The following is a 27,210-nucleotide window of genomic DNA, read 5'->3' on the forward strand; positions in this document are numbered from 1 at the left end:
GCAATAATATAAATAAACTTTGCCACCTTATAGCACTCTTTTTCCCTCAAATCGCTGCTGAACGAGAATGGCTACCTTTGGAGGCAAGTTCTCATGCAACAATTGCTCATTCTGATATTCTTCTGATAGTTTTTGAGGAGAGGAACTTTATTGCAAAAGCGCTTGGTTAGATCAGTACCAGTTTAATTGTGCATGCCTAAGTGAGCAACACATAACAATTTACTGGGATCTATAACTTTTTAAAGCTACATGGACTGTTGGGAGAACAAGAGAAAAGCTTGTAAATCACAAGTCGAAGGCGAGTGACTTTCAAGCTTATCGGTAACGTTATTACGTTGCAGAGCCCGGAATAATGTGTTCTACTGCTAAATTAGGTTTTCTAATTCACCAAATGTTCAGTCGGTGCATAGCAAGTATCAGGTCGCTTGGAATTTAGTCACAATGAGCTTATCTTGGTGAATATTCAGACATAATTGACACTCAAGAAGAACTGTTCACAAACTTTCTCTGCATTTCAAATAAATACTATATTTTAAAAAAAGTTCCTCATCTTTCACAGATTGTGAATTTAACTCCCACCCGAAAATATATGTAATCTTAGTGAAGTACAGTTATTTTTAGTCCCGCAGAGAAAACTGAATTTAAATGGTAGAGACAATTTAGGAACATCTATCAAATAGAAATAATTATACAAGTACACAAATATTTAACAAAAAAGAAAAGAAAAAATGTCAAGGCTAAAACTGTGAGATTTTCAATTTGTGTACTATTAGGTTAAGCTATTTTTATATACAAGTCCGTAAAGGCACGTAAAGACACCTACACGTTAAATATTTTTCTCATTGTTTCCTCTTGCTGCAATTTCCTAAAAGATTTCATTTAGCAGTACTCTAACATTTGATCATAATCCTAGGCTGAAATAAATTTCATTTATAATTCAATATATTTTTGAAAAAACGACCTTCATCTGGAGTTGTCTTCTGACTTCTTTTTACTCTTCTGACTTCTTTTTACTCTTCACAACAATCGGAACTGCAAACATAACGGAAGAAAAAAATGTCACCAAACAGCAGAAGTTCACACAGGGCACCCATGTAACCAAGATTTTAAGGTGTCACCTGGTAACCATGTTGAAAACGAGGGGAGTGATTATAACACAATAACATATCCTACACTTCGACTATGAATCGCTAGAAAATTCATCCCAAATACTATCTTTAAAAATACAGCTTAACACCTTAAACAGGCAGCTCTCCACAGCAGCTACAAAAACACATCAGCCACTATGTCTTTGTCCCTACAGCAATGGCCAATGGATAACCCATCAGAAAGTTTATGGGGAACAAAAGAACTCGTTCATGCTACAAGCTAGTGACCATTTTGGACAGCTTGAATGCAATAACATGCCTCTAATAGCATAAAAATGAAACATTATTTGTACAAGCTGATGAACTCAGTCTTCCTCCATAGTTGCCTTTCATAACTTTTTTCCTTCTGAACACTTGTTTATTGATCAATGATTTGATACATTTTTCTACATTGAGCTGCACTTCATATATACCACAATAAGATATCTTGAAAGTTGAAAATGGAACCTCCCAACCAGCACGTCACATTACACCCCTCCCTTCCCATAATGGCCACTTTCCTGTGCCCCCATTGTGGCTGCTATAGAAAAGTTTGGCTGTAGCTTTACCTTCATTAGCAATCCCTACATACTGTATGTAAATATCATTATTACCCTAAAGAAACATATGTTTTCTATTTACTGTTAAAACTCACCTATTATGATAATGAGAATTACAATGAAGATAAATGCAAAGATTAACTTGAGCTAAAGGAAAAAAGAAAATCTCATCAGAAAAAAAATATGGGATGTATAATCAATGTAGGCCTGGTTTCAAGCTATTACAAATGAAAACATTATGGCAAATAAAAGTTTCTGGATGGGTTGAGTTAACCTGTAAGACTTTCTGTAGCAAAGGTGAGGACATTTCTTAGACAATAATTTGAAAGCTTCTCCAACAACTCTTACAGTTCATTGCAAAAAAAAGATATCAGATTTATCAAGAGAAACTTTCCACATTCCAAACCAACCAGCAACCCAAAATATTAAATTTCACAGGTAAAAAAAAAAACATTGGATGGGATAAGTGTGATTGGGTGAGTTATTTTTAAAGTGTTCATTTTGAAAACTATGCTATCCATGTCCTGGAACCTTGCAGGCTGCCCTCCCCATGATGTGAGAAAGACTTTTATAAATGTATTAATAAGTGATCCCAGGTGGAAATCTTATTAAGATCTTACTAGGATTCTTGTAAGTTTCTTACTAAGATTCTTATTAAGATTCTTAATTAAGAATCTTGTAAGACCTTACAAGATCTTGTAAGATCTTGTCACAAGATTCTTACAAGAATCTTGTAAGATCTTACAAGATCTTGTAAGAATCTTGTAAGATCTTACAAGATCTTGTAAGAATCTTGTGGTAAGATCTTGCCAGATCTTGCAAGATTCTTGTAAGAATCTTGTGACAAGATCTTACAAGATTCTTGTAAGAATCTTGTGACAAGATCTTACCTGATCTTGTAAGATCTTACAAGATTCCTGTAAGAATCTTGTGAGAAGATCTTACCAGATCCTATAAGATTCTTAACTAAGAGTCTTGATAAGTATCTTAGTAAGAAACTTACAAGAATCTTACAAGATCTGGTAGGATTCCTGTGACAAGAATCTTAATTAAGTACCTTCACAAGTTTTCAAAAGAACTTGTTAAGATTCTAAACAATGTCTGAATGATCTCTAAAAGAACTTACAAGAACTTGTGAGATTTTCAAACAACTTACAAGAATTTTTGCAGAATCTGTAAAAATTCTTAAATATCACATTTTTTTCAGACCATAGTAGGTAACTGATGGTTTATGCAATATGCAGTAACTGGATGATCGAGGAATGGAGATCACAACTAAGAAAGAATTTCTTCATCCAACATTTAAGCAAAATTTATTTCAAATTCTCAACACTGTGAAATTAATTACTAAAAAAGATCTTGATAAGAAACGTTAACTGGTAAACATGCACGATTTAAATGACAATTGTACAAGAAGAGTTCTTGTTCTTCCCTTCGGTGTGTTTTAAAAATCTAAAAAAACAATTGTTTTAATTGTTGGAGTCATTTGACAGTTTGATTTGAACTACCATAGTTATCCTTTCACAAAAAAGCCATAATAACTAAAGGCATGTCCCAGTTTTAAATTGTTCTTCGTTTGATTCAAACTGAAATAGTTTTTCTTTTTTTAGAGTAATTTAAGCATGAAAACAAAAAAAAAACAACAAAATTTTGTATTGCAGCAAACGTGTTCAAAGAATTAAAGCTCACTATCACTCATCTAAGTTGGCATTTTAGTCAATTTGACAGCTACTTGACAAGTAAATTTGCATATGTTTCAATTTTGTACAAATATCAACCAAGCCTTAGTTCATTCAGTCTACGGACTTGTCAACATTGCCCTCTACATTTTGAACTTTTCTCTTGGAATCCAAGCAATTTTTTTATTCAAGTAGAGCCTTATTTGAGACCACCTCTTATTCATTTGGGCATCACCAAATTTCTGTTTTATGGCTCCTGTGGGAAGAAAAAAAGAAAATAGTAATTTGTATACAGGTACAAAATATACTAAAACCTTGAGAGCGTATTTTTTAAAATCCCTGCCAGAGAGGAGTAATAGGAGTTTGGTTTCATTGTACATCTAAAATGAAATGTAACATGTTAGGAGACAAGAATCAAGATTGGAAAAAAAACCCTCAGTGTTTAAATAATTAAGTATCATAATCTATTGTCTGCAGTAGAATTGTTGCTCTGACTTCAATTCCATCTTTCAGTAGCCTGACTTGTGAGGAGTACTTACTAAGATAGAGGGGAGGAGCTTCTCAATGTTTCTCCTTGATCACCATCATGCCTCATCTGTATGCAAAGAAAAGGAGGTAGTGGCTATCTTTAACAAGAATTTATCATCTTTAAGAGCAAAATTTTTATGTACAAGTTCCCAGTTATGAATCTTGGCAATTTGCACTGCCCAACTCCAATCCAACAAACTTTGTTTACGCTTTGCACTGCTGAAACAGCTATTCCCAATTCCCACAAAAAGTTGATAAATGAAAAATTACCTTTTTACAATCAGAGGAGTTGCCACCCTTCTATCCCATTCTGTGCTTGTAGCATTAAGATGGGACTCAAAGTCTACTTTATTCAGGATACAATCATTTTTACAGGTGATCCTATCTCTCCTGTTCTCCTGTGAATATGAATTGAAAAAATGTTTACATTTGTTGAGCAATCCCTCCACTGAATTAAGTTTCATTAACCTTTAGAACAAAGAAAATTGTGAGAAAGGGAAGCAAGGAATCATAACTCAGCATTAAATGAAAACCAGAAAAAAAATACACACACATTCACAAAACAAAACAAATAAAAACTAAACAGAACCAAACAAAATACAAAAAATGTTGCATGGAATTAATACAGGTATTGAATGTATTAGAGTAAAATTAACAGGATAACAGTGCCAAAATTCTGCCTTAAGCCATCTAAGTCAATGAAGTCTTGAAGGAGGGGGGGGGGGGGGGGGGAAATGAACTATCATGCACCAACATTGAGTATTTAGAGTTCTTACATCATCAGAAGAACTTCCCATTTTTTGGTAATTTTTGTTTGCTTTGGGAAGATTTCCACTACTGTGGACACGGCCGTGATAATCAAACCCAGTTTGGCTTTCATCATCATCCTCACCAGTGGAAACTTTTAAGTAGAACGTGGCAATTTATAATTATTTGGGAATAAAGGAATTCCATAATCGATTTCGCGTTGTTATTGCACCCTTCTAGTTTAACTTCTAGTGGTTATTAGTAAAGCCGAAGACAAATTAATTGTTTATTGTGAACCATTTCCATGCGAGACGACTGGAAGCTACGATGATTCTGCCTACAACACTTAAATCCAGAACAATCTGGATTAAAACTGACTTGAGAGAATTGCTACAAGTGCAGTAAGGTTAGCAGCCGCCGTTACGTGGTTTTGATGATGATAGCGTTACATCTCGTGTCAGTTTCCACTCAATTCTAAACAAAAACGCTTCCTGACGAAATCGAACCCTAACGAGATTTTATGATTTGCCTTGTATAAAAATACCGTGGCCTTGCAATTACATAAACTTATCGTCACTTTTTTCGTCCATGCTGAAAGAATCTAAAAAGTGCGAGAAATAAGTCTATCGCATCACCTTCCAGATGTGTAATGTTGATAACGTGAACTTAATGAATAAAAGTCAGTAGCACTTACCTTCGGGATGATTTGCCTTCATTTGCTTCATTACCAGTAGTGCACTAGTGGTTTTTTTAGAAATCTTCTCAAGATACTTAAACTACCAAGACCAATGTGTTCCTTGAGTTATAAAGCGAGTGTCGTGCACAAAGATCATACGTGTGCTTTCTATGTGCTTAGATGTGTAAACTATTCACCTGAGGCCCCTTCACGTGACAGAATAAAACAAGGATATCGCAACCTTGAATGTGTAATCGTAGTGTTCTTTCACAAGAAAAGCAAAACGCGATTTATCTCCTCTGGTGTGCTGTAAACTCATGTTACTTACCGACTGCGTCATTTTCTGTATTTTAAGCGACAGTAACATTAGTTATTTTGTAAAGAACTTGGCTTGTAAAATCCTAATTCTCGAGATCATTATTCTTCTTCAGGGCTTTAGACACAATTAAATTTCACAACGAGGTAGATAACACTCAACCAAAGTAAAATTTCTGTAAAACTTTGCCGAAACGAAATGGCGCGAGAACGGTTGACAACAACGGTCGAGTGAACAATTTGTAATTTTGCGCCGGCCGTAGCGGGAGACTGGGGAAAACCTTAGTGAAAGTACAAAATGTCACGCAACTCTCGCAAGTATTTTGTAAGTAACTACCTATAAACTTTTTTAAAATACTTTTAATTTCTGCCATCTGACCGGTCTGCAAATTTCCGATGTTTATTTGTTATTATTTTGTAAAGAATTTGGTTGGTAAAATCCTAATTCTCAAAATCATTCTTCTTCTTTAGGGCTGTAAGGCACAGTTAAATTTCGCAACCAGGCAGACAACACTCGACCAATGTAGAATTTCTGTCAAACTTTGTCCGAAACGATATGATGCAAAAACAGTTAACAACAACGATCAAGTGTACAATTTGCAATTCTGCGTATGCGCAGTGGCGTGGAATGCCTTGGTGAAAGTACAAATTTCATGCAACTTTCTTGAAAAATATTTTTACAAGTAGCTAGCTATGAATTTTTTTTTTAATACATCTTTTCACTCTGCCATCTGGCTGGTCTGCATACTGCCATATTTTTTTTTTCTGAACCATATCAGCGAAAGTCTCTTGCTTGTGGAATGTGGTGACATTATCTATGGGTGTCTTTATGTTCAAGGCAAAGATGGGAAGGTTTAATCCCTTTCTAGACACTCCCTATGAACATGATTAGTGATTATTTAAACTAGCTGTTCAGTATATTTCATAATCAATCATCAAATGTAATCTGAAAAGTCTGTCCAAATTTAATCTGCTGATACCATAATTCCAGTGGAACAATTACCTCTTTAGAAAGCAGCTGCATGTATATTGTGTTCTCAGGTCTGAAATTTGCACACCATACCATAGAAGCTTACTTGACGTTATGTGATCCCCTTTTGGACATGGCATTTTTCACATCATGTGTGAGAGGTTTTAAGCCTTATGCATCCCCATGCTCTCTTATGAACAGAACAGGATAAGTATTTCAAGTTACTCAAGAATGTACTGGAATAAACTTGATAAAATCTTGTCAAGAACATTTAAATTCCTACTGATCTTAAAATTTTGATTCTTACAAAACTCTTAGATGAACTTTAGATTAAATCCTGTCTAGAATCTTAATGATGTTACATTTACAGATCTTACTTCATTATTAAGATTCTTAAACAAACTTACCAAGATCTTGTCAAGAAGCTTGTAAGATCTTCCTTTTCTTAAAGATTAGGATTCTTACAACTGAGATTCTTAAGTGAACTTTATATGATGTTGTTAAGAACTTTCAAGATATTAATGCCCATGTGTTGTAAAATTTTTTTTAGGATTCTTAAAAGATTCTTAAATAAACTTAATAAGATCTTGTTGAGAACCTTTCAAGATCTTAACCCCCATTTCTTGTAAAATTTTGTGAGGATTCTTACAAGATTCTTAAATAAACTTAGTAAGATCTTGTTAAGAACCTTCCAAGATCTTAATCCCATGTGTTGTAAAATTTTGTCAAGATTCTTACAAGATTCTTGTATAAACTTAATAAGATCTTTTAAGATCTTACAATGCTCAAACCTGGTTAAGATTTGTTCAAGAATTTGGCAAGATCTTATTAAGATTATTAATTCTTAATAAGATCTTAGTAAGATCTTCATCTTAATTGCCATCTTATAAGATTCTTACAAGATCTTCCAAGATCTTACAAGATCTTCCAAGATCTTAATAAGATTTCCACCTGGGGATAATCCTAAGAGAAATGAGTCACAATGTTTGGAAGAATTGTTGAAGTCATAGAGCAGAATGAGGAGCCCAAAGGGAGAAAAAGAAAGAAAGGTAAGACATTTTAAGACAAACAAAATTTGCATTCACTTTGAAAATTAAAACAAAGGATACTAAATACATATTAAGTAACATTTTTCTACAAAGTGGTTGCAACCATTTGAGAGCAGAAATGACATACATCTTTAGACATTTTCAGATGAAGAAAATTGACACTCACTCTAAAATTTTGCCACCATAACTTTCTCTGTAGTCTTCTGGACCCTGATCTAAAATGTGATGCACTCATCTCCAGTCCCTCTGAAAAAATGCAATCATTAAAATAACACACAAGCCAGGTGGGACATCTTACAGAAGATTAATATCTTATTTTCTGTAGCATTAAGCTACAGCACTTAAAGCACTGTTTCTGTTCTACCCAATGGATGAAGTACTGCCTCACTGCAGGTCATCCTTCAGCATTTTGCCATGTTTCTCCAACAGTTTGCTGGTTCCCATTCATATCCCTCACTGGAGAGAGATAATATGAGAATAAAGTGTTGTGCCCAAGAATAGCATGCAGTGCAGGTGTCTTTTTAGGGCAAGTTAACTTTAAGAATCTTGCGGTCGTCTATTCAACCGGCCATGTTTGATTTGGAAATAGAGGTGGCGGTGGGGGAAGTGGGCAGGAAAGGCCAAAAATATCAACTCCCCCATTCCCACCCCTCTCCTTATTTTTGACAGGTACACTACAAATGTCTTTCTCTCTCCAACCTTCCATTCCCATTTAAATCAAAGATGGCAAACATAATTTTTGCTAAGAAAATACTGAGCACTCACATGCCAAAAGTTACACTTTGTATGCCTGCTCTGCAGGCTAGCCTAAGAACACAACACAACAACCCACCAACAGCTCAAATGCAGATCCCTCTAACCAAGAAAGAGCTCAACACAGTAACTATCATCATGTTGAACCCACTAAAAAAAAAGAATTGTTACAGATAGTACACTGTACATTGTCCTAAACTATTACTCCACTGACTGAAACTGAATATACCTAAGTTTTTTCTTTAAATTTTTTTTTTCATTTGGAGCCCCGATAAGTTTCAGCCATCACTATTGTATGCTACATTTACGATCGTGCAAACTACATCATGCTTGTAATTCAGTATTTCAGGTATGTTAAAATGTAATGAAAATAACATGCAAAAAGTAAACATATATATATATATATATATATATATATATATATATATATATATATATCATATATATATATATATATATATATATATTCAAATATTTACAGCACAGCTGCACCTGTATTTAATTTACCTGATTTATCTTGCAGGTCTTCTAACTTTGAACCTCTGTCCAGTACTTTTGATATATTGTCTTGCATTATTCCCATGACACCCTTAATTTCTGATTTCACCTTTGCTATCCCATCCTTCACTGTTGGTTGCGGTTTTATGTGATGAAAACCATCAGGTGCTGCAAATCTTTATAAATTGAAAAACATAGATTAGCCTGTAGAAATAATTTTTTTGATATCCCATACTTGTCAAAAGAAGGCAGCAAGTTCAAAAAAATTTTTTTTTTGACTGTTAGCCAAGAAATTTACTCCAATTAGGTCAAATAATTCCTCCTGGAACATCTCCCCCTGCCCCTTTCCTACCATTTCAATCCAGATAAAAACCTGAGAAATTTTTTTTCTTTAAAGTAATCTCATTCACAAATTATCTCTAAAAAAGGCATCTAGGGACAGGGTCCTAAAATCATGAAAGCTATCAGATATTGTCCCAAACAAGATACAATTCTGGCTATTTTGGTTATCTTTCCTTGCCCAAGGAAGGAGAACCAAAAGTACAGTCACACCAATTTGCCTTAATTTGGACCTTATAAACACACACTACAGCACACTGTTTGTGTAACAGCCTCTGTACCCTTGGACCACTAGGGCTCATTTCTTGAAATTCCCAGTAACTAAACAGGCCCAAAACCATATTTCGAAATCAAAATTTAAAGAATGGAGAAGAAGGTTGTGGCACCCTAACCATTCCATTTTGTTTTTGTAGCTGATAAATTTATTTTATAACTGTCAAAACTTGAAAGAATCATCTCAAATAAAAAAAAATCAGCTTTACGGACCCCTACACCTATACCAGTGGGTGTTTTTGTGCCCAGTGCTACATAGTTTTAGGTTGAACAAACAGAACTTGTAAATATGACCCTTGGGTGCTCCAGTCTGAGGGTTGGGTAGAGAGTAGGATAAATGACCACAGGCTACCTACATTGTACATGTACATGTATATCTTGGCTCTCCAAATCAGTTTAAGATTAAGTTGTCACTTACATGTTGGATCCATCTTCATCATCTGAGTCATCAAGTAAACTGACCTGTGATAATCCATAAATAATAAACCAAATTGTAATAAAGTTCAGATATAACATGTACTGTCATTGGTTGAAAGAGCGTGCTCTATGAGAGTATAGAGCATAGAACTGAGCTAAAGCTGTCATGCCATCTGCCAAATCGTACTATGTCTGACCTTTTCTGGGACTTCCTTCTAGCTTTTCTTTCGTTAATTGAAAGTGAAATTTCGGAACAAGCGAGAAAATGTTTGCAAAAATGCCAGGTGTAGTAATTTATGTTACTGTAGCATGAGCAGAGACAAAAATCCTCAAAGATAAAACAAAATAGACAGTCTGAGTTTTAACAGTTTTCACACTCAGTTAGATTGCGAGTTTACATATGGTAATAAAAATCAAACACAGCTAACATTTGTATAGTATATAAAGTTTTGTTTTCAAAAACAAAACAGAAAAAACAGGAATGATGAAAAATATAACCTGGCATAACTGTTAAAATTCATACTAATCGTGATGGTGTCAGAGCGACTACGATCATGCTAAGGTCTATCGCGGCTAGCTCATCATGGTGATTAGTATACTTAATAAATGATTTCAATTGCAATTTTGTGTTAATAAGACCAAGTTAATTTTCAATTTGTAGTCTTTGAAAAATTAACATGGGTTTCTGAGGTTTCTAGCAACTATACCCATAATATCCATAGGTCCCCTATGCCTGAGAAAAGAGGTGGCCAGAAAAGAAAACACCAGGTAAAAGATTGGGTAAAGGCAACAGATTACAAAAGTTTAAGTATGCCCAGATATCAATCTTTGTAAAGTGCTATTTTATTTCTTATTCATGGGAGCAAGGAAAAGCAGATCTTTCAAGTGAGATTTATTGCATTTGCTTGGAAAAATTATTTTGAAAATTGACTAAGTTCTAGCCACATACATTCAATATCAACAGTCTATTTTAGTAAAAATCTCTCGGAGCTAATCAAATACATTCAGAAAAATGACAAATTAGAGAATATTGGCAAAACTGTCCAAATGTTCCTGAGTTTCTTCCATCTCAAAAAGTCATGCAACATCATGTCTATGATTTGGCAAAGAAAGAAGACATTTCACTGTGGGAAAGTAAGAATTTTACTGTATTCAGGCCAAATTAAAATTGTGATTTATCTGCCTGTCATTTGAGGTGATATTGCCATGGTAACATCATAAATCTTAAAATTAACACCCAAAACAGAAGCCTTATCAAATCATTTGCTGAACTGGTATATATCTTGTGGTTGATCAACTGATTTCCTTCAAAACCTGCGTTCTGAAGGGAGGTTCATTACTGAATACTCTAAGGAGCCACCTTAAATTAGTTCTTTTCAAGCTATCCCTTAGAAATCATGGAACAAAATTCAGCCTCAAGCCATTATTTCAAAGGCATGGTTATTTCTAACATCAAAACTGTCTATTTAAGCGTCACATAACCCTTACACTTTTACAGACAAGGCATGAACAAATAATTTGACACAAGACAGTTGTCTAAAAAGGGAATCCCAGCAATGCCTGGCTTAGATTTGGTAAAATACCGCAAGCCATTATTTCAGGGTTTGCTTCTCATGACAATTCTTCCTCATAGGCTTGCCATGAGCAGGAAGACCACTACAAGTTTGCTTGCTCCAAATGTGAAAGATTTTTATCTGCACTATTGATACACGCCAATCTTGCATCATATGGTAAAAAAAAATTCTGGGTACTTACTAGAATGTGGAAAATTTAAGATCAAAAGCCAGTATTTCTGTGCAGCATCGACAAGTTTACATCAATGAGAACGTGAAGTTTGTTTAGTGTCAGTCGTGGCAAACTGACAAAGTCATTACTAATCATTACTCTACATCTTTCTTACCCTTTCAGAAGCTCTGGCGGTGGATCTGTCGTCCCCGTTAACTCGACTAAACTTGGGAGGCATATCTTCTTTTAAATTGGTACCAAGGAATTGGTGTTTTCTTGTTTCTTCACGTGAACGTCGTCAGCTGAATCGCCATTAATAACGTACCTTTACACGTGGCAACCCATTTTAATTTCCACACAAAGTCACGAGAACGAAGCAATTATGACTAACATCAACTTGGTAGGTTAAGATATTTAGTTTCTTTTCCTCTTCTCGGTAATTTGACTCAAAAATCAATCTGTTTGTGAACAAATTCCACTAACGTTCAAGAAGTCAAAGACATAATTATTTCTCAATGCAGTAAGAGAGCTGTGTAACCTCTCTTTTATCGTACTTTTCTAGGGGAGGAGAGGGGAGGAGAGGGAAGGGAGCGGGTTTAATTGCTCATGATTCTTATCCATTTATGCGTTTTTACTCTTCTTTCTATTTTATGAAAAAAAGAAAAACTGTCAATAAAATCAGAATAGATAATCTAGGCGGCAGCGAAGTGGTCAAAATAAGACAGTATTTCCAAAAATGTCACTCTACTTTTCTGGGCCCCTGAAAAATTTGCTTTCTTTCGTCGTTCACCGTTGAATATTGCGGGCTCGTGCCTTCAACACCGAATCAGCCGGCGATCAACTGTTCTAATAGTCGAGCAAAGGTTGTTGAGAAATGGTTCTGGTTGAAGACGATTTGGTACATCAACCCAACTTGAAGGAGCGTGGACGCAAGAAAGCGATTGAGTCCAACAATTTTCACCAAACGAAGAATAATGTGGTTGAATGTAAAACAAAAGGAAAGAAAGAATTGTCTCCAAAAGAAAGTCACAAACGTGATCTGAACACGAGCGAATCGAGTTTGATGGAAAATCTTTATAACTTTGACATCACGTTGTCAAGGAATCTAAGCGTTTGTGCGGACAAAAAATCAGGGAGATGGAGATCGCTGATGATTATTCTTGAAATCAGTGGGCACGGAGTTCCATGGATTGTTGGAACGGTGTTTTCTGTGATATTTTTCTCAGGTGTTAAACAAGAATTCGCTTGTAATTTGCTTCTAGCTCTGATATTCGATCTAGTCGTGGTTGGAGGCTTAAAAGTTATGGTGCGACGAAAAAGACCAGTATACAACGAAGAAGACATGTTTGCTACAGTGTCCGTGGATAATTACTCATTTCCTTCTGGTCACTCTACACGAGCTGCGATGGTTGCAGGTTTATTTGCAATGTTTATTGAAAATGGACTTTGGAGAATTCTGATTGGTTGTTGGGCCCTGTGCGTGTCGATGTCTCGTATCATACTTGGCAGACATCACGTGAGTGATGTGTTCTGTGGTGTTTTGATTGGTTTGTTACAGTGCTGGACTATTTGCACCATTTGGTTGGCATCCAAGACCTGCCAGGAACTCTTGTCACTTATACCGTATTTCTATGAACCATAGTTAGTAGAGGAGTCTCCTCTACTAACTATGTATGAACTAAGGAAGCAAGGTCATGTGTTGTTTCAGAATTGATATTGGTAGACAGTAACACGAAAAAGAGACTATCCTGTCTTTAGCTGACCTTGCTTCTAACCAGGACTATCACTCTTGGAAGATGCAAGTGGACTTCGTCATTTCTTTATTGTGCTTTCTAAAGGATTTCTCATGTATATAGAACTTTCTTGGGATCAATATCAGTATCTGGGCAACTGCCCACGTGCCCCTCCCCTAACCCAACATTAACCTTAACTTGTTGTCAATTAACTGTTGTTGAGTTAGGGGAGGAGTAGGTGGGCAGTTGCCCAGATACTGATATTGATCCCTTTCTTGTTCTATTAACTTTTTATTTTGACACATTTGCAGTCAAGATCAGGCCCTGGTTGTTCGAGGGTGTAAAATGCTATGCACTGTATAGATCTCCATCCTTTGGATAGTACAGTATGTTTTGTTAACACTTATCAGCTGAAATATGGTATGTAAATCACCCTTGTTTTGTCTCTATCACAGAATCATCTTAAGAAGATAAAGGAGTATCTTGCTTTCAGAGAGTAAAATAACTTTCATTAGTTCTATATAGAGGCCTCACAGCCTCTTCATTTGACATACATTAAGGTCAAATTAAGCAGAAACTATTAACTGGGAATTGATGGCCAAAGCAGATCTCTGTGCCTTGTTTCAAAAATTTTAAGGCCATATTTGTAAAGGGTCAAAGCATCAAATGCTTATATATTTGTCTTTTTGTCTTCAATGCTTTTGGTACTTTATGATCCTGTCTTGATATGTTGGTCCTACCCAAACTTCCATCACTTATTCTCAACCATCACATGGTTACAATGCAACAAAAATTAGGTTATCTTATTGTCTCTTGTGATTCTATCCATGCTAACATATAAAGCAATTATCCCATGAAAGCATGTACATCACTGAAAACAATAAAAAAAACTAAGAAGATGAGGTGTTAAACTGTGTTGGTGTAGCTCTCTAAATGTTGTTTCATCTGTGAAGGCTGTAAGGACTTGAGATTCCTTGTACATTCCATTTAAAGAACAAAAGATGAAAAGGTAAAACCCTTGAACTGATATTTTCCCACTGGTATAGTGTCTTTCTGACAAAAATGACTCAAGGACAACTCAAATTTCACTGTGGACAGTGATTGCATGTCAACTGTCCAGTGATTATACACCACAATCAAAGAATAATTTTACTTTCATACAGATAACATATCTATCAGGTTCAAGTGGTAATTTGCATGAATATTGGTGGCAAGTGTGCAGCCAACTCCTTAAATTTACAAAGGTTTCTTGCAAACATATGTAATCTTGTCTTTAGAGTGTGAATGAACAAGCATCTTTCCCCTCAAGTGGAAGTTGTTTTGTTTAGTGTCTTTCAAATATCTTTTAAAATTGCAGGAAAAGATGTTTACTGACAGCTAACCCTTCAGTGCATTGGATGTTCTCTTTTCAGTGTTCTCTGGTATGGTTTTATGAACAAACAAACATGTCCCCTCTTTATTTAAAGGCCACAGAACACCTTCTCACCATATCATAATGGACATAGGGCTTAAAATTTAGAGATTATCTCTAGGGGTATATCCTCAATTATGATCCATCAAATATTTTTGCTCTTGTGCGACTGGCCTAAATGCATCATATTAACATATATTCCCTTGCTTAAACTGGGGGATACCCGATATTATCACCCAAGTCATACTCACCAATTTTCAAACCTTACATTTGCTACAATAAGTCTTCAAGTAAAATTTGGTTACAGATGGTTGTTACAGAAAAAGGGAAATACTTGTTTGTTCATAAAGTTGTATGGTAGAAACCTTGTAAGAAAATATCCCACGAAAAAACAGTAGGCATTGCAAAATGTTTGAAGGATATGAAACACAATAACCTCTATTTTGCACCAAAATATGGTTGCCTCTTTCTCTTTGGACATTATCTGTTCCTCAAAGCACATTTCTTTCCTTATCATTGCTTAATTTCATGTCTCGAATTTTGCCCCTGAAAGTTTTTGAAGGAAAATGTGGATATCGATGCAAAATATCTGGTCCTCATTATAAAGAGTAAATCTGAAACCAAAGGGAAAAAAATTAAAAAATGAAGTTCCTATTTTCAATTTCCCACTCCTCATTCCCGCTTTTAGTAATATCCCATTATGACCCATATTGCGTTTATTAAGAGTGTAATATCAAAAACTTTACTGACCAAGTATCCACGCTCACAGTTCCTTAGTGTCTCTGTGCCAAAACGGCCAGAGTGAAACCATTGACGTCTGTTTCTTCCTCGGACTCCCCTGCCTGGTCATCACCAATTTCAGCGGGTGGTTCATCTTTTTCAGGAGTCATCAAAGTATTTATAAACCCCTCAATTCTTTCTCAAAATCATCAGTTTCACTCATGCTCACTTCGGAATCAAGTGATTTGCTATATTCTGAGTTTCTTGCCATTGCGACTTAGCAATAATAGTCGATGAGTAATCGCGGCCAATATGAATGAAAATAACTAAACTTTGAGACGCGTAGAGATTCAATCAAACTGAATTCTCAAGTTGGCATTTTCATTCCCAGTCTCCTTGTCAGTAAGGATCATTATTGAATTTTAAACGGCAGAAAGTAACGCAGTTTTTCATCACATCTAAATCAGTTTTCGTTTATTTCATGTTTCACTCGGTAAAAAATTCTCCATCTCGAGGCATTGCATTTTTCGAAGGGTCTTATTCATATGGTTTTTAACAAGTATTTTCAGACTTAACATTTGCGGCAAGGACACAAGCACGCGCATACTGGTGCAGTCCCTTAGAAATGTTTAGAGTGGCGTGTTTTGGTTAAACATTTCATCTTCAGTGGCATAGGAGAACTCAGAGAGGAGAAAAACCTATCAAAAGCATGGTTTGTGCTAAACGTTGTAAGTCTTCTCAAAAGTATTAGTCTGATTTACAAAAACAAAATGGAACAAATGTTGGTGAGAAGCTTTGTTAGTATAATGAGCTCGAGTGTGGTGAGTGGTGTTCAAAATAAGATAGTCTGAGATCACAGACAAATACAAGCTCGTCACATGTCACAGGCCTACTTTATAATTGTCAACTAGGCTGATTTGATAAAAAACATAGATTGCTTTTTTTATTCGTAGCTTGCGAAAAATGGTTACTTATAGTGTGATACATTCCTCACTGGAGATACTGAAAATAATAACATGAACATAAACAATTGCAGCATTTTAATGCCACCGTAATTTCAATATGCACTATTAAAAATACTTCGTACTTCAACACGGAAGTGCACTTAGCTGATGTCATAGGTTCTTCGTATTCTGGAGAAGACAAAGAGTATTTGTTGAAAATACAACATGCACGCTTGGCTTAGAATTTTATGAACTAAAAAGGATTCGATCGATGCAATTACAGTGATTTGGAGCTGTTATTTTGATGAAAATGGAAAAAATTGTTTACAGATATGGTTCTCATTAAGCAGGGCAACGCACTTTCTATCGGTTTATGGGCCGATCAATTCGAAGCCTCAACATTCCCTGCCCGGGTAACCTACAGGCTCAGCCAGGGGGGTGGGGGGAATTTGAACCGGAAATGTCCAGCCTTTCCGACAGAATACAAGTATTTAATCTTTATGTGGAAGTGTTTAAAGGTAAAGAGTTCACTTTACCGAGTGAATGGCTCAAAAGAAAAGGTCTGCGATGTCTAAGTTTTAAAGCTTCGTCAATGTGTAGAAAGTCACATCTTTCTGTGTTATCGGTATTACATTGCATTAGCGCCAATAAGTAATATGGCATAAAATAAAATAAAAGCACAGCTTTTCTATCACAACGGGGAGGTTTTGAAGGCCTCGCTAATGTTTTATACCTCCCTGGTAAGCTTCCGTCATTATCATAGTATACTTCGTCAGACCTTTCAACCTGATCCTCCGCCACTGACTCCTAAATGTTTCACTCGCAATCTGTTTATCACCGTTAATCTCATTGTTCCTACGGCTACAGTATGGAACAAAATGGAAAAAAGAATTCACCTTGAACTTCATAGCAAACATCGTTAACTTGACTGAGACATTCTTCGATTGAACGGTTTGTTTGCCTCGAGTAAACTGCGAGGTCAATCAACCATGCTATCTCATTTGCTATGGAAAGCAGATCTGCTTCAGATTCCATATATCTTATTCTGATTGGATGAATGTCTTTTTGAAAGAAAACCACTTTGTTTTGCGAAACCCCAGCCAAAATAAAACGGCGTGCGTCAGACAAAACACCAAATCGGAAACCATGCGAGTCCTCCGCAGAAAGAAGCAGGAGTTGAACGATTAGCTGCACCACGGACTGATCTTTAATGCAATGTTGTCTTTTGGCTTCGACAAAACCAAGCGGTTGGTTATTGTAGTACATGATGTAATCAAATCTGTTATCGGGAAGATCATTGCAAGTTAGGCTTTGCTCACATCGAAGTGCAAGTCCCTTAGCGGCACAAAGTGGCTGTAAGATTGCCTCGAGAATCATTCTTGAGTCGCCTTCCGTGCTATCGCGCATACCATGAAACAGTAGAAGGTTTTCGTCGATTCCGTTACCCTGATTGCCACAAAGGGCTGCCAGTGACAGTGCAACTTTATCCCTGATGTATTGCGCTTCTTGCACTGCAAAGAGCGATGGGCAAGGTTGAAAACAGACAATGTCGCTACGTTGAATGTATTTTTGCAGGATTTCAATCGTCCAAGCCGAACCTGAACTGTCACGGTCAGACTTGCTATTCAAGGCTCTTTGATAAGTTTTCCATTCTCTTCCCAGTTCTTTAAGATCTACTCGACCAAACTGAAACAAACTCCTAAGGGTAGCTTCGGCAGAAGCAACGGCAATCCTTTTCTCTTCCGTCTTCTGCAAATCTTGTCTTTGCAGATCTCTCGAGAATCTCCGTACGAGCGAATGAGACGATAAGAACTGGGGTGTAAATGTCACACTTCTGGGAGAAGGATGACACGTCAGATCACCATTACGCAAAGGCAACAAGAAGGTTTCCCAAGACCATTCCATGGTAAAATTGGCGCGTACCACTCAGATTGATATCTTAGTGATAAAATTCAGATACCAAGCTCTTAGTCAATCAGCCGGTTGCTTGCTTGATCGATTAACATCCGGCTCCCAGCTGAATATACTGAAAGAAACAGCTTATTTACAGCGATGTAAAGCAGTGAATGAACGAGTAGAAATGGCACACTTCCGCACGAGGTGAAACGAAAATGGAAGCGCTTTCATAAGCTTTTACGCAAACCCGATATGACGTCAGAGATTCAGACCCCTATCATAACTTGGTCCCAAGCCTCCACAATTTTTCTTACATTAACAATTTATTTCCTTTTTTGTCGATAAAATAAAAAACATTGCAAACAAATATTAGCTAGCAGTCAATGAATTTATCATTTTTTTCATCAGTCTCTTTCAACGCGTATGAAGCATGAAAGATATGAGAAACAGAAACTGTTCAACACTTTTGACAATCTGCAAGTTCAAAGCTTTTGATCACTTGTCTTTTAATGGTACCTAATTAGGCTAACCATGTTCACTTATGGACACTAGCTTGCTCACATTAATATGAAGAAAATTTCAAAAAAAGTTAGATTGAGAGTTGACTCTCTAAAGTAAGTTATGGAACTCTTAGATAATCGGTCGCTTAAACGTTCTACGAAGGCTAAAAACAGAAGGGTACCCACTTTCCTAATCATACAACTAAAGATGTAAAGTGTTGCTTCTCACTGTCATTCAAAGATATCTCGAAAAAATCTATAACATTTCATGCCGTTATATATTCTTTTTCACAATAAATTGGCCTTTTCAGTAGCCTGATTTCGTCCACAGTCCCCCAAACCGTCTTTCCGTTGCCAAGTTCGACTCCATACCAAGAGTAATATTTCTGCGTCACTTTGCCTTGGGAAAAACCGACTTTATCCTCGGAAGCTACGATGACATCCGATCCAATTTTTATCTCTTGTGGACTGGATTTTTCATCTTTGATCACGTAAAATTCCTTTTCTCGTGGTAATTCAAAGATGCTGTCGGCGTTTCCACCATGTTTACCCGAGGGAGATATATGGACGCTTGTTCGGTGAACCTTTGTGACGTAGCCATGGATGTAGCGCGTATGTTTCTTGATGGAATTCCAGTGAGCAAATACTTCAGAACCGAAAGTGAGACATTCTGAAGAAGGACAATGATACGAAAATTAAGCAATGTGAGGATGTTGGTGATACACATTTCTATCATTTTTTTACGACCTAATAATATCGATTCAAGAGGTTCTCAAGCGTAACATAAGTAATAGATAGCTGGAGATACTTAATGCTTACAAGCATCGGTGCATTAGTGACTATGATAAAGCTTTACCGACGTTTTTCTAAGTTGTCGCCGGCTAGAGTGTTCCCTTCGCGTTTACTCTCTTAACCCATTTCGTCTGATTTAAATTTCTTGTTTACGGTCGCCTTTTCCTACTGGAACTGCTCTTAACACATTACAGCGTTAAGCCAGAAACTAAAAATAGTAATAACATATTCACCTGTGTCGAATGAACATCCATACACCTCAGCCCTCAAGCATACAGTGGATCCCATGAAGTCTCGTGAGTTTTCATGGCGTACTATTCTTAATTTCTTAGCCACCAGCCGTTCCTTTAAATAGTGTCTCACAGCACTCCTGCCATCCCTGTTTCCTTTGAATACCTTGTCATGAGGGAAAAAAATGTCAAAAGCAAATTTATAGACCATTCAATTTTATTCATGCTGTAATAGGACTAAGACTCGATCAGAAATATTTCATTCTAATTATATAGCTCCTCATAAAAACCTCGACATGTTGCAAGATATCATCTTCCAGAAAAAATTTAGAAGCGAAACAAAGAAAGCATAACAGATGCTGTATTACTTTATCACGGCCTGATGCTTGGTAAGTGAACCAATTCTTCCCCAGTGAATATCTCAATATATATCTCTGGATCCATTTTTCTTCTCTCGGGTGTCCTTGAGTAGCAACAGAAGTCACCTCAACGGTGCGGCCGAAATCGATCTGCAAAAGAGAGGATTACGGTCGGACTATTGTCTTTGAGTGAAGGGACATTCCCGTGACCAGAAAAAGTGTCCGTTCACAAAAGATGTCCGCGCATATAAAAGCTAACTAAAAGGGTTCATAAGGGATTGGGAACGGGTCTTGGTGCAAGCTTTCAAGAAGTTTCCGCCCTCGTGCATTGTCCCTTGGTGAAGGCTGCGCCGTATTTTCCAATTAAAAAATACATCGTCACAGTCTATTGGGTCATTTTTACAGAAAAAGAAGCGGTTGATTTTTTCAACATAAAACCTTACCATGACGGTTTGCCGGGAAAGACAATCATCACAGGGTAAAAAAGAACCAGGAAGGAGCAAGGATGGATAAGAGTGACTTGAATGGTAGGAATGCTTAAATGTGTCCCCATGCACGAACCAAAAGTGACTCCTTTACGTTCAGTTTAGCATTCGTTCTGTAAAACGCATGCCGCTCTTAACCTGTTAGTAGAAATGTACCCTTGCCTCACAAAAATATGCTCACAAAGATAAGCGGCGGCTAAGTTTAGAAAACATTTTTACGAACCTGAAAATATTTTGCGAAGCTGCTTCTCGCAGAACACCAAGCGCTGTTACCATCTAGACGGCCATGTCGGGCGGAGTGTCGCGAATCTCGCTCTGATGACGCTGACAACTGGCGGCTGAAGATCATTCTGCTCTTTAAACCAAGAGGTTTGGAACATCCTAATCATACCAGAGATTATTTTAAAACTGTGGGCATTGATGGAAATAAAAATGGAAGTGACCGCAATGCCCTTTCAAGGTGAAGAAAAAGCTTTTTATAGGGAGCATGTCACGGATTTAGTCACAGAACGTAGTAATACCAGGTAAATACAAACGACAACGAGAACAAACGGAAAAAGTTACAAGGAGTCACTAAAATCTCAAAGCAAATGTATGAAACCAGCCGTTAATTTAGCATCTGATTTTTTTTTTGTAGGAATGCTGCAAGTTCCTAAAACTAGTTAAAGAGCGAGTGAACCTAAAACAATACAATTTCGAGTTATTTTAAACACAATAAAATGCCGTCCATTCAGAAGAGGCAACCTTCATGAAGACTAATAACCAACACGTTTTGTGCTCTGAAAGACCAATTTCAACATCCAAACAAGAACGCTTCATCATTTAACGAATGCAGCAATCCATCCACGCTGCCATTACGACAAAAATAATCTCATAGCCCGACAGCAGGTGTTAAAACAACGGGGTCCCTATGAAACATTTCTTGTGAGGATTACTGGATTCGTTACTCAAGGATTGGGACGTGAAGAATGAGCACTAAACAATAACAATTAACGTACCCGTACACGTGGGTGCTGCATGACTCCAGTTACCATGAATCAAGCATTTTGTCCTTTCATGACCACGAAGAGAGTATCCACTATCGCACTGGTAACCAACGATATTTTCAAAGTAGTACTTGCTTCGAGGCTCTGATTTAAACTTCCCGTGCATTGGCTTGCTTGGAGTAACGCAACTCTGCACTATAACAAGGAAATGTAAATATCTCACGGTTACACTGATCGCAAGAACATAGATAACAAACAACACGATACACAACTGATGCTATTTTGTCGAATTGGTCCACTCGCAGGTAATCATATCTTTAGGATTGACCGTTTTACTGTTAAGACAGCGAGTGATCCCAAAGGAATGCCTTCAACGTCCTACTTCGCTCAGATTGTGAATTGGTTAATATTTCTGTTATTTGCCAGTTTTACTGTATGCATTACCGAAAAGTATTTACTTTGAAACTGTTTTCAAAGTATGAAAGTCATGAGTTACCCACTAAGGGTAACGGGCTTTTAATTGCGTCGAAAATTTTCGATAGAGTTTAAAGCAGAAAACTGCGAATTATTCCTTGTGCCTTCGTTTTAAAATTGGCGTATCTCTACTTGAGAGAGAAAAACAGACAAGATAAAAAATTACGAGAAGGGAAAGTTGTCAAATCAAAAAAACTTGCCAAAGAAAAAGTTATCGTGTAAATGAGACTTGAGGATTAATTTTCAGTCAAACTCTTCTGAAACCAATGTGCTGCCCCCTAAAAGGTGCTATCGAGGTCTCGCTCAGCTTTTTCGTCTAACAAATAAATTTCCTAAGCATTTGGCGCGACAGGCAACCAAAAAATTGGAATCCTCGTGGACCTCTTCCATAATGGCAGGCAATATCTTTTTTTTCTTTTGAGTGCATGCAAACAAGCCTTCTTGGCCTCGCTTTTCAGTGATAATTCCATTGTTTTTGACCTTGTTGTCGAGGCAAGAAAGACTGATTAAGATAAAGAGATACCGATAAGGCCTGCAATTTATGCAAATGAACTCAGATTTTAGTCTGTCCCACGCTCGTGACAATTTTGTCCAAGCTCTTTTAAGTATGAAGGGTTTACATCAGTGGAATGTGTGAAACCTACACTTGCAGAGTGGTTGTACTCCGCTCCATGTGGCGTCAGCCTGGCATCGTCTCTCTTTAGACCCATCCATGAGGTAGCCTTTGTCTTCATCACACTCGAACACGTATATTGCTCCGAACGTTTTTCCTGTCTTCTTTGCAATGCCACCATTGGGTGGGCTCTCTAAGAAGCCGCAATCAACAGCTACACCAAGGGGGAAAAAAAAAAGAAAGGCAGCTAAACCTCAAAACCTCTCCTATTCATCCCATATTTTTTTTTGTACTTGTTGTCGACCCGCGGTCTTTCTTGAAGGCATGGGCTTCTTTCCTCTTTAAGTGCGTCTCTCAATCGTTTTGTTAGGTCACTTAGGAATAATTGTGTTGATTCATCTGCATTAGAGACTTAGTTTAGATATTTTACTCTTTATTACATCCATTTTGAAAACACTAGTGGACCTTGAGTGAAATTTATTCACGAATCGCACCATTTTTGGCTCTAGATCGCTTTTTTTTCCCCACCAATGAAAAATCGTTACTAAAAAACAACAACCAATCATATTTCAAGGCTTGCTTAAAGTAACCAATCAAAGTAGAGGAACATGAAGACAACTTTTGCAAATTTTTACAAACCAGCTCAGCACTAGTTCAATGAAATATTTACCCAGATTAAAAAAATCCTGTATTTGAGGAACCGAAGTTTGCGATATTAAAATCGATGTGATATATTGATAATGAATCTTTGAGTGGTGTAATTTTGGACTAAAATCATACTTGTGATTTTAAGTCAAACTCGCACTGCACACTCTTTTAATTTTGAACTCACTCTTACGATTTGTAAAGGTAATCTCATGACTTCGAGTGCAATTTGGGATAAATCAGCACGAGTAAATTCTCAAAGGCTAATCAAATTGTACGAGCCCGTAGGACGAGTGCAATTTGTAGTTTTGAAAAATTTACGAGCGCTGATTTATCCCAAATTGCACGAGAAAAATCATGTAATTTCTAGTAAATAATATACAGGCAAAAATGTGACGCTGTTTTCCCTCTCAGTTGTTTTTATTTCGTGTTATGGTTCACCAGTTCGGCTGCTTTCCTTCCCATAGTCGCCGGAGTTGTCAGGCTTTTCCCTCAAGCACTTGCTTTAAAATTTTAAAACTTTTCTCAAGAATAATAATTTGTATTCTTTCTCTATTAGGTATCAGTCGGCAGCTGTAACCATTACACGAAAGCTATCACGCTCGTAATCTTTCCCGAACTGTTGCGTAAAACCACTCGAGAATTTTACTCAGGACCTGCGGTTCATACTTTCATATCCGTTTTTGGAAGCCAGACTTTGAGTAAGTTGTTTTCTTTGTTGGGTGTTTTTGTTTTTCGCATTTTTCCTCAGACTCTGAATTAAAACGTTGTTACTTTTTCTCTCCTGTCCGCTATTTTGTTTAATTGTGCTTTGGCGACTTGTCAATCAACTCAATTTCAAGTGATTAAGTGATGTGTTCTCAGCCAATGAGCAAGCTAAAATTTTTGCATGTGTATTATTACAGACCTAATAAGGTACATGAAAAAATTACTCAATTCTGATTGGTTAGGGTAAATGCAGTTTTTAGGTATTTCAATGCAGGAGAGGGTTAATTCAGTGCAAAGAAGTAACAAACCAGACTGAACAATTCCTTGAACTATTTAGCCGGACTTTGAACTTTTTCATGCCTTGAAGATGTGAAAATATCATTGAATATTACTGTTTTGATCGTACGGAGCTGTTTTGACCGAAAGTACCATGTCACTTGCATAGTTGAATAACTTATTTTTGCACTCGATGCGTGCTTCGCGTCTGCCTAATTATGATAAGCTATCTTATATTTTATCTTGTATATTATTAATACGTAATCACATGATTTTTCTCGTGTAATTCGGAATAAATAAGCACTTGTAAATTTTTTCAAAGACCACAAATTTCACTCGCCCTACGGGCTCATGCAATTTTGTTAGTTTTTGAAAAAATTTAGTCGTGCTTATTTATTCCAAATTGCACCCAAAGTGTACTCCACTCAGCTCAATTACCATTATATCATGTACTTCTCACCAAATCAACATAGTTCAAAATTGTACAAAAGACAAATGATCTTCGCTCTTTCTGTAAACAAGAATCAGAGACGTTCAATCTTATATATTTTTTTCAATTTGGCATTATCAACTAAGCTGATAACGTAAACTGGCCTTTCCGAGCGTTAGCCCTTCGCCATTTGCTCTGACGACGGGCTAACGCTCGAAACGTCAGCTTTGAAACTCTTAACAGTGGCCAATTTACGTTATCAACTCAGTTGATAATACCAAATTACGTTGCTATAGTCTCATACTGACGCAGCACTAAACTCTCTTTACCCCCTTCATTCAAATATCTTTCCGGTGATCCTTCTCCATTTCACCAGGGAAACCTTAATTCAAAGTACAGTTTGATTGGCTTTCCGAAACCTTCAAGTCTCGACATCGACATAATCACCCAATCAGCAGCATTGAAATTGTTGAAAAGAAATCATGACAACCTGTAATGACTATGATGGTAGTCAATGGGCGTGAGTACGGGTGTGTTTGTTGTGGTAAGGGGTGTGACTAGCCTCCCTGTCTCTCACTATGTTAACAGTACAGGTACCTTTACAACTAAAGTCGATTTTTGTCCAGCCGCTGTCTTTACACTCAATATAAGGAATTCCTATCAGCTCATAACCAGCCTGACAACTGTAGTATGCAGTTTCACCGTTGAGGTATTTGCTCCGTGCACCACGTGCCCATGTAAGGTAGGCAAATTTTGGGACTGGAGGAGCATCACAACTTGGCGCTAAAAGAAAGCCAAAAGAAAATCAAAAGTGTCTTGAAACTGGAAGTGCAGTTCATGCTGTACGGCAAGCAAAGGCAACTAATATTTGTTGCCGACACGAATGTTTATATTTAAATACGGAGTTTGTTTGTCAGGAAGTTCTAAAAGACGACATGTTTTAGAGGTGGCTTCAAGAAGCGAAAGGCAATAAGAATATCAGCCACGAGGGCTCCTACTACTGAATTTTGATTTGGTTGCCTTTTGCACCTTACTACCATCATCGATAGGTGTTATCACAGTCATAGATATACTTACGCCCTTTATTTGTCGGGAAATGGTGGCTACCATGCATGCTACAAGGACCAGTGTGTCGAAACAAATTTTAACTGGTCGCCAATTGCATCAATCATAGGCATTAAGCAAATCTGGTCATGGTTGATATCGATTAACCGAGAAGTGTTGTCAAGAAAATTGAAAATATGGTTTCTGCGATATTTCGAAGTGACATTATTCGCATTTCAGACGATTTGAGCCAAATTTAAGATCCTAATTTACCACAATGCTTTCAACGGAAGGTGACGTGCCACTGGTTTCGTTGCTCTTCTGACATTCATGTATACACTGTACCTACCGCTGCAGCGGAAATTAGCTTTTGTCCAGCGACCCTTCACACATTTTCTCATCGGAATGCCGACCATCATAAGGCCTGCTTTACAGCTGTAGTAGATACGTTCTCCGTCCTCATAGCGCTTGTTCTTTGCTGTCCACGTCTGGTATGCAAACGCAGGGACATCCGGAGCCTGGCTACACCAGCGCGCTGTTCAAAGAGGGAGAGGAAAACTCAGAGAAATCGATGTTTATAAATATCTGAGTAATACCTCATTCGTTTTATAAACAAATGTCTTGAAGACTGTGCAACGAAAAGTGAAAAGCAGGCAGTATTTTATACGAAAGTACGAAATAGCTACTTTAATTGTACACGATTAAATGAACACAGGACATAACATCAGTAGAAAGCGGAGAAACCCAATGGATTGGTTGAGAAAGGTAAATAACGACAATGAATTAGAGCAATTAGACGCTTGTTCAACAAACGACTTAGTTTCGTAAACGCAAGGGTAATTGTCGGATAAGCCGCAATAATTGTTATGATCAAGAGTCATTTGATCAACGAAGGTGAAACAGCTTTAACATGATGCCAAAACGTAAAAAACGGCTTGTCTGGCTTCTTTTATTTTTTACTTCCACAGTATTTTTCGAATGTGAAGAAAAAAAGATGAGGTATCAGTGAAGTATGGTGCTTAACACTAAGATTGCCATTATGATTGTAAGTTGGCCTTCAAAATTCCTTCCCAAACCAGGGTCTTAAATAATCGCGAACATGTTACACCAAATTTGTTGGGAGGTTTTAAGTGAGTGTGTTATTTTTTAGCATGCTCCATATTTCTCTGCATTTTCGAAAATTCCAGCAAATAATATCAAATCCCTTTGGGCAAAAGCTAGGTTTTTGCTCTTGATTTAGTAGTATAAGAACGATAATCTCGTATGTTTCATAAGAATTTTTCTCGGGGACATCTAGGGCCCCATTTT

General features: G+C 37.0%; 4 protein-coding genes and 1 long non-coding RNA gene across 5 annotated transcripts in view; 1 reads left to right on the forward strand and 4 right to left on the reverse strand.

Annotated features, from left to right (window-relative positions):
• Positions 1-127: 127 nt before the first annotated feature.
• On the reverse strand, positions 128-12,174 carry LOC131772908 (vesicle-associated membrane protein 4-like). The gene is made up of 6 exons (XM_059088871.2): positions 11,832-12,174; positions 9,933-9,976; positions 8,912-9,078; positions 7,818-7,897; positions 1,783-1,834; positions 128-1,032 (listed from the first exon to the last, which is right to left on the reverse strand). The coding sequence occupies exons 1-6, from the start codon at positions 11,892-11,894 to the stop codon at positions 992-994; spliced, it is 447 nt and encodes a 148-aa protein (XP_058944854.1). The 5' UTR covers positions 11,895-12,174; the 3' UTR covers positions 128-991.
• LOC131775480 (uncharacterized) lies at positions 2,974-5,886 on the reverse strand. The gene is made up of 4 exons (XR_009339465.2): positions 5,336-5,886; positions 4,165-4,292; positions 3,906-3,961; positions 2,974-3,622 (listed from the first exon to the last, which is right to left on the reverse strand). It is a non-coding gene; the product is annotated as an uncharacterized lncRNA (long non-coding RNA).
• Positions 12,175-12,345: 171 nt separating the features above from the next.
• Positions 12,346-14,659, forward strand: LOC131772930 (polyisoprenoid diphosphate/phosphate phosphohydrolase PLPP6-like). The gene has a single exon (XM_059088899.2). The coding sequence runs from the start codon at positions 12,531-12,533 to the stop codon at positions 13,296-13,298; it is 768 nt and encodes a 255-aa protein (XP_058944882.2). The 5' UTR covers positions 12,346-12,530; the 3' UTR covers positions 13,299-14,659.
• Positions 14,660-16,420: 1,761 nt separating this feature from the next.
• On the reverse strand, positions 16,421-18,579 carry LOC131772904 (uncharacterized). The gene has a single exon (XM_059088866.2). The coding sequence runs from the start codon at positions 18,367-18,369 to the stop codon at positions 17,326-17,328; it is 1,044 nt and encodes a 347-aa protein (XP_058944849.1). The 5' UTR covers positions 18,370-18,579; the 3' UTR covers positions 16,421-17,325.
• Positions 18,580-18,681: 102 nt separating this feature from the next.
• LOC131772909 (CUB and sushi domain-containing protein 1) overlaps positions 18,682-27,210 on the reverse strand; it is a 61,188-nt gene continuing 52,659 nt past the window's right edge. The window contains 8 exon segments of the mRNA XM_066165317.1: positions 18,682-19,530; positions 19,886-20,048; positions 20,251-20,391; positions 20,950-21,107; positions 21,725-21,907; positions 22,831-23,013; positions 25,456-25,641; positions 26,252-26,437. Of these exon segments, the coding sequence (XP_066021414.1) occupies positions 19,127-19,530; positions 19,886-20,048; positions 20,251-20,391; positions 20,950-21,107; positions 21,725-21,907; positions 22,831-23,013; positions 25,456-25,641; positions 26,252-26,437 (1,604 nt within the window). The 3' untranslated portion in view covers positions 18,682-19,126.

The sequence above is a fragment of the Pocillopora verrucosa genome, chromosome 4, assembly GCF_036669915.1.
Source record: "Pocillopora verrucosa isolate sample1 chromosome 4, ASM3666991v2, whole genome shotgun sequence".
NCBI lineage: Eukaryota > Metazoa > Cnidaria > Anthozoa > Scleractinia > Pocilloporidae > Pocillopora > Pocillopora verrucosa.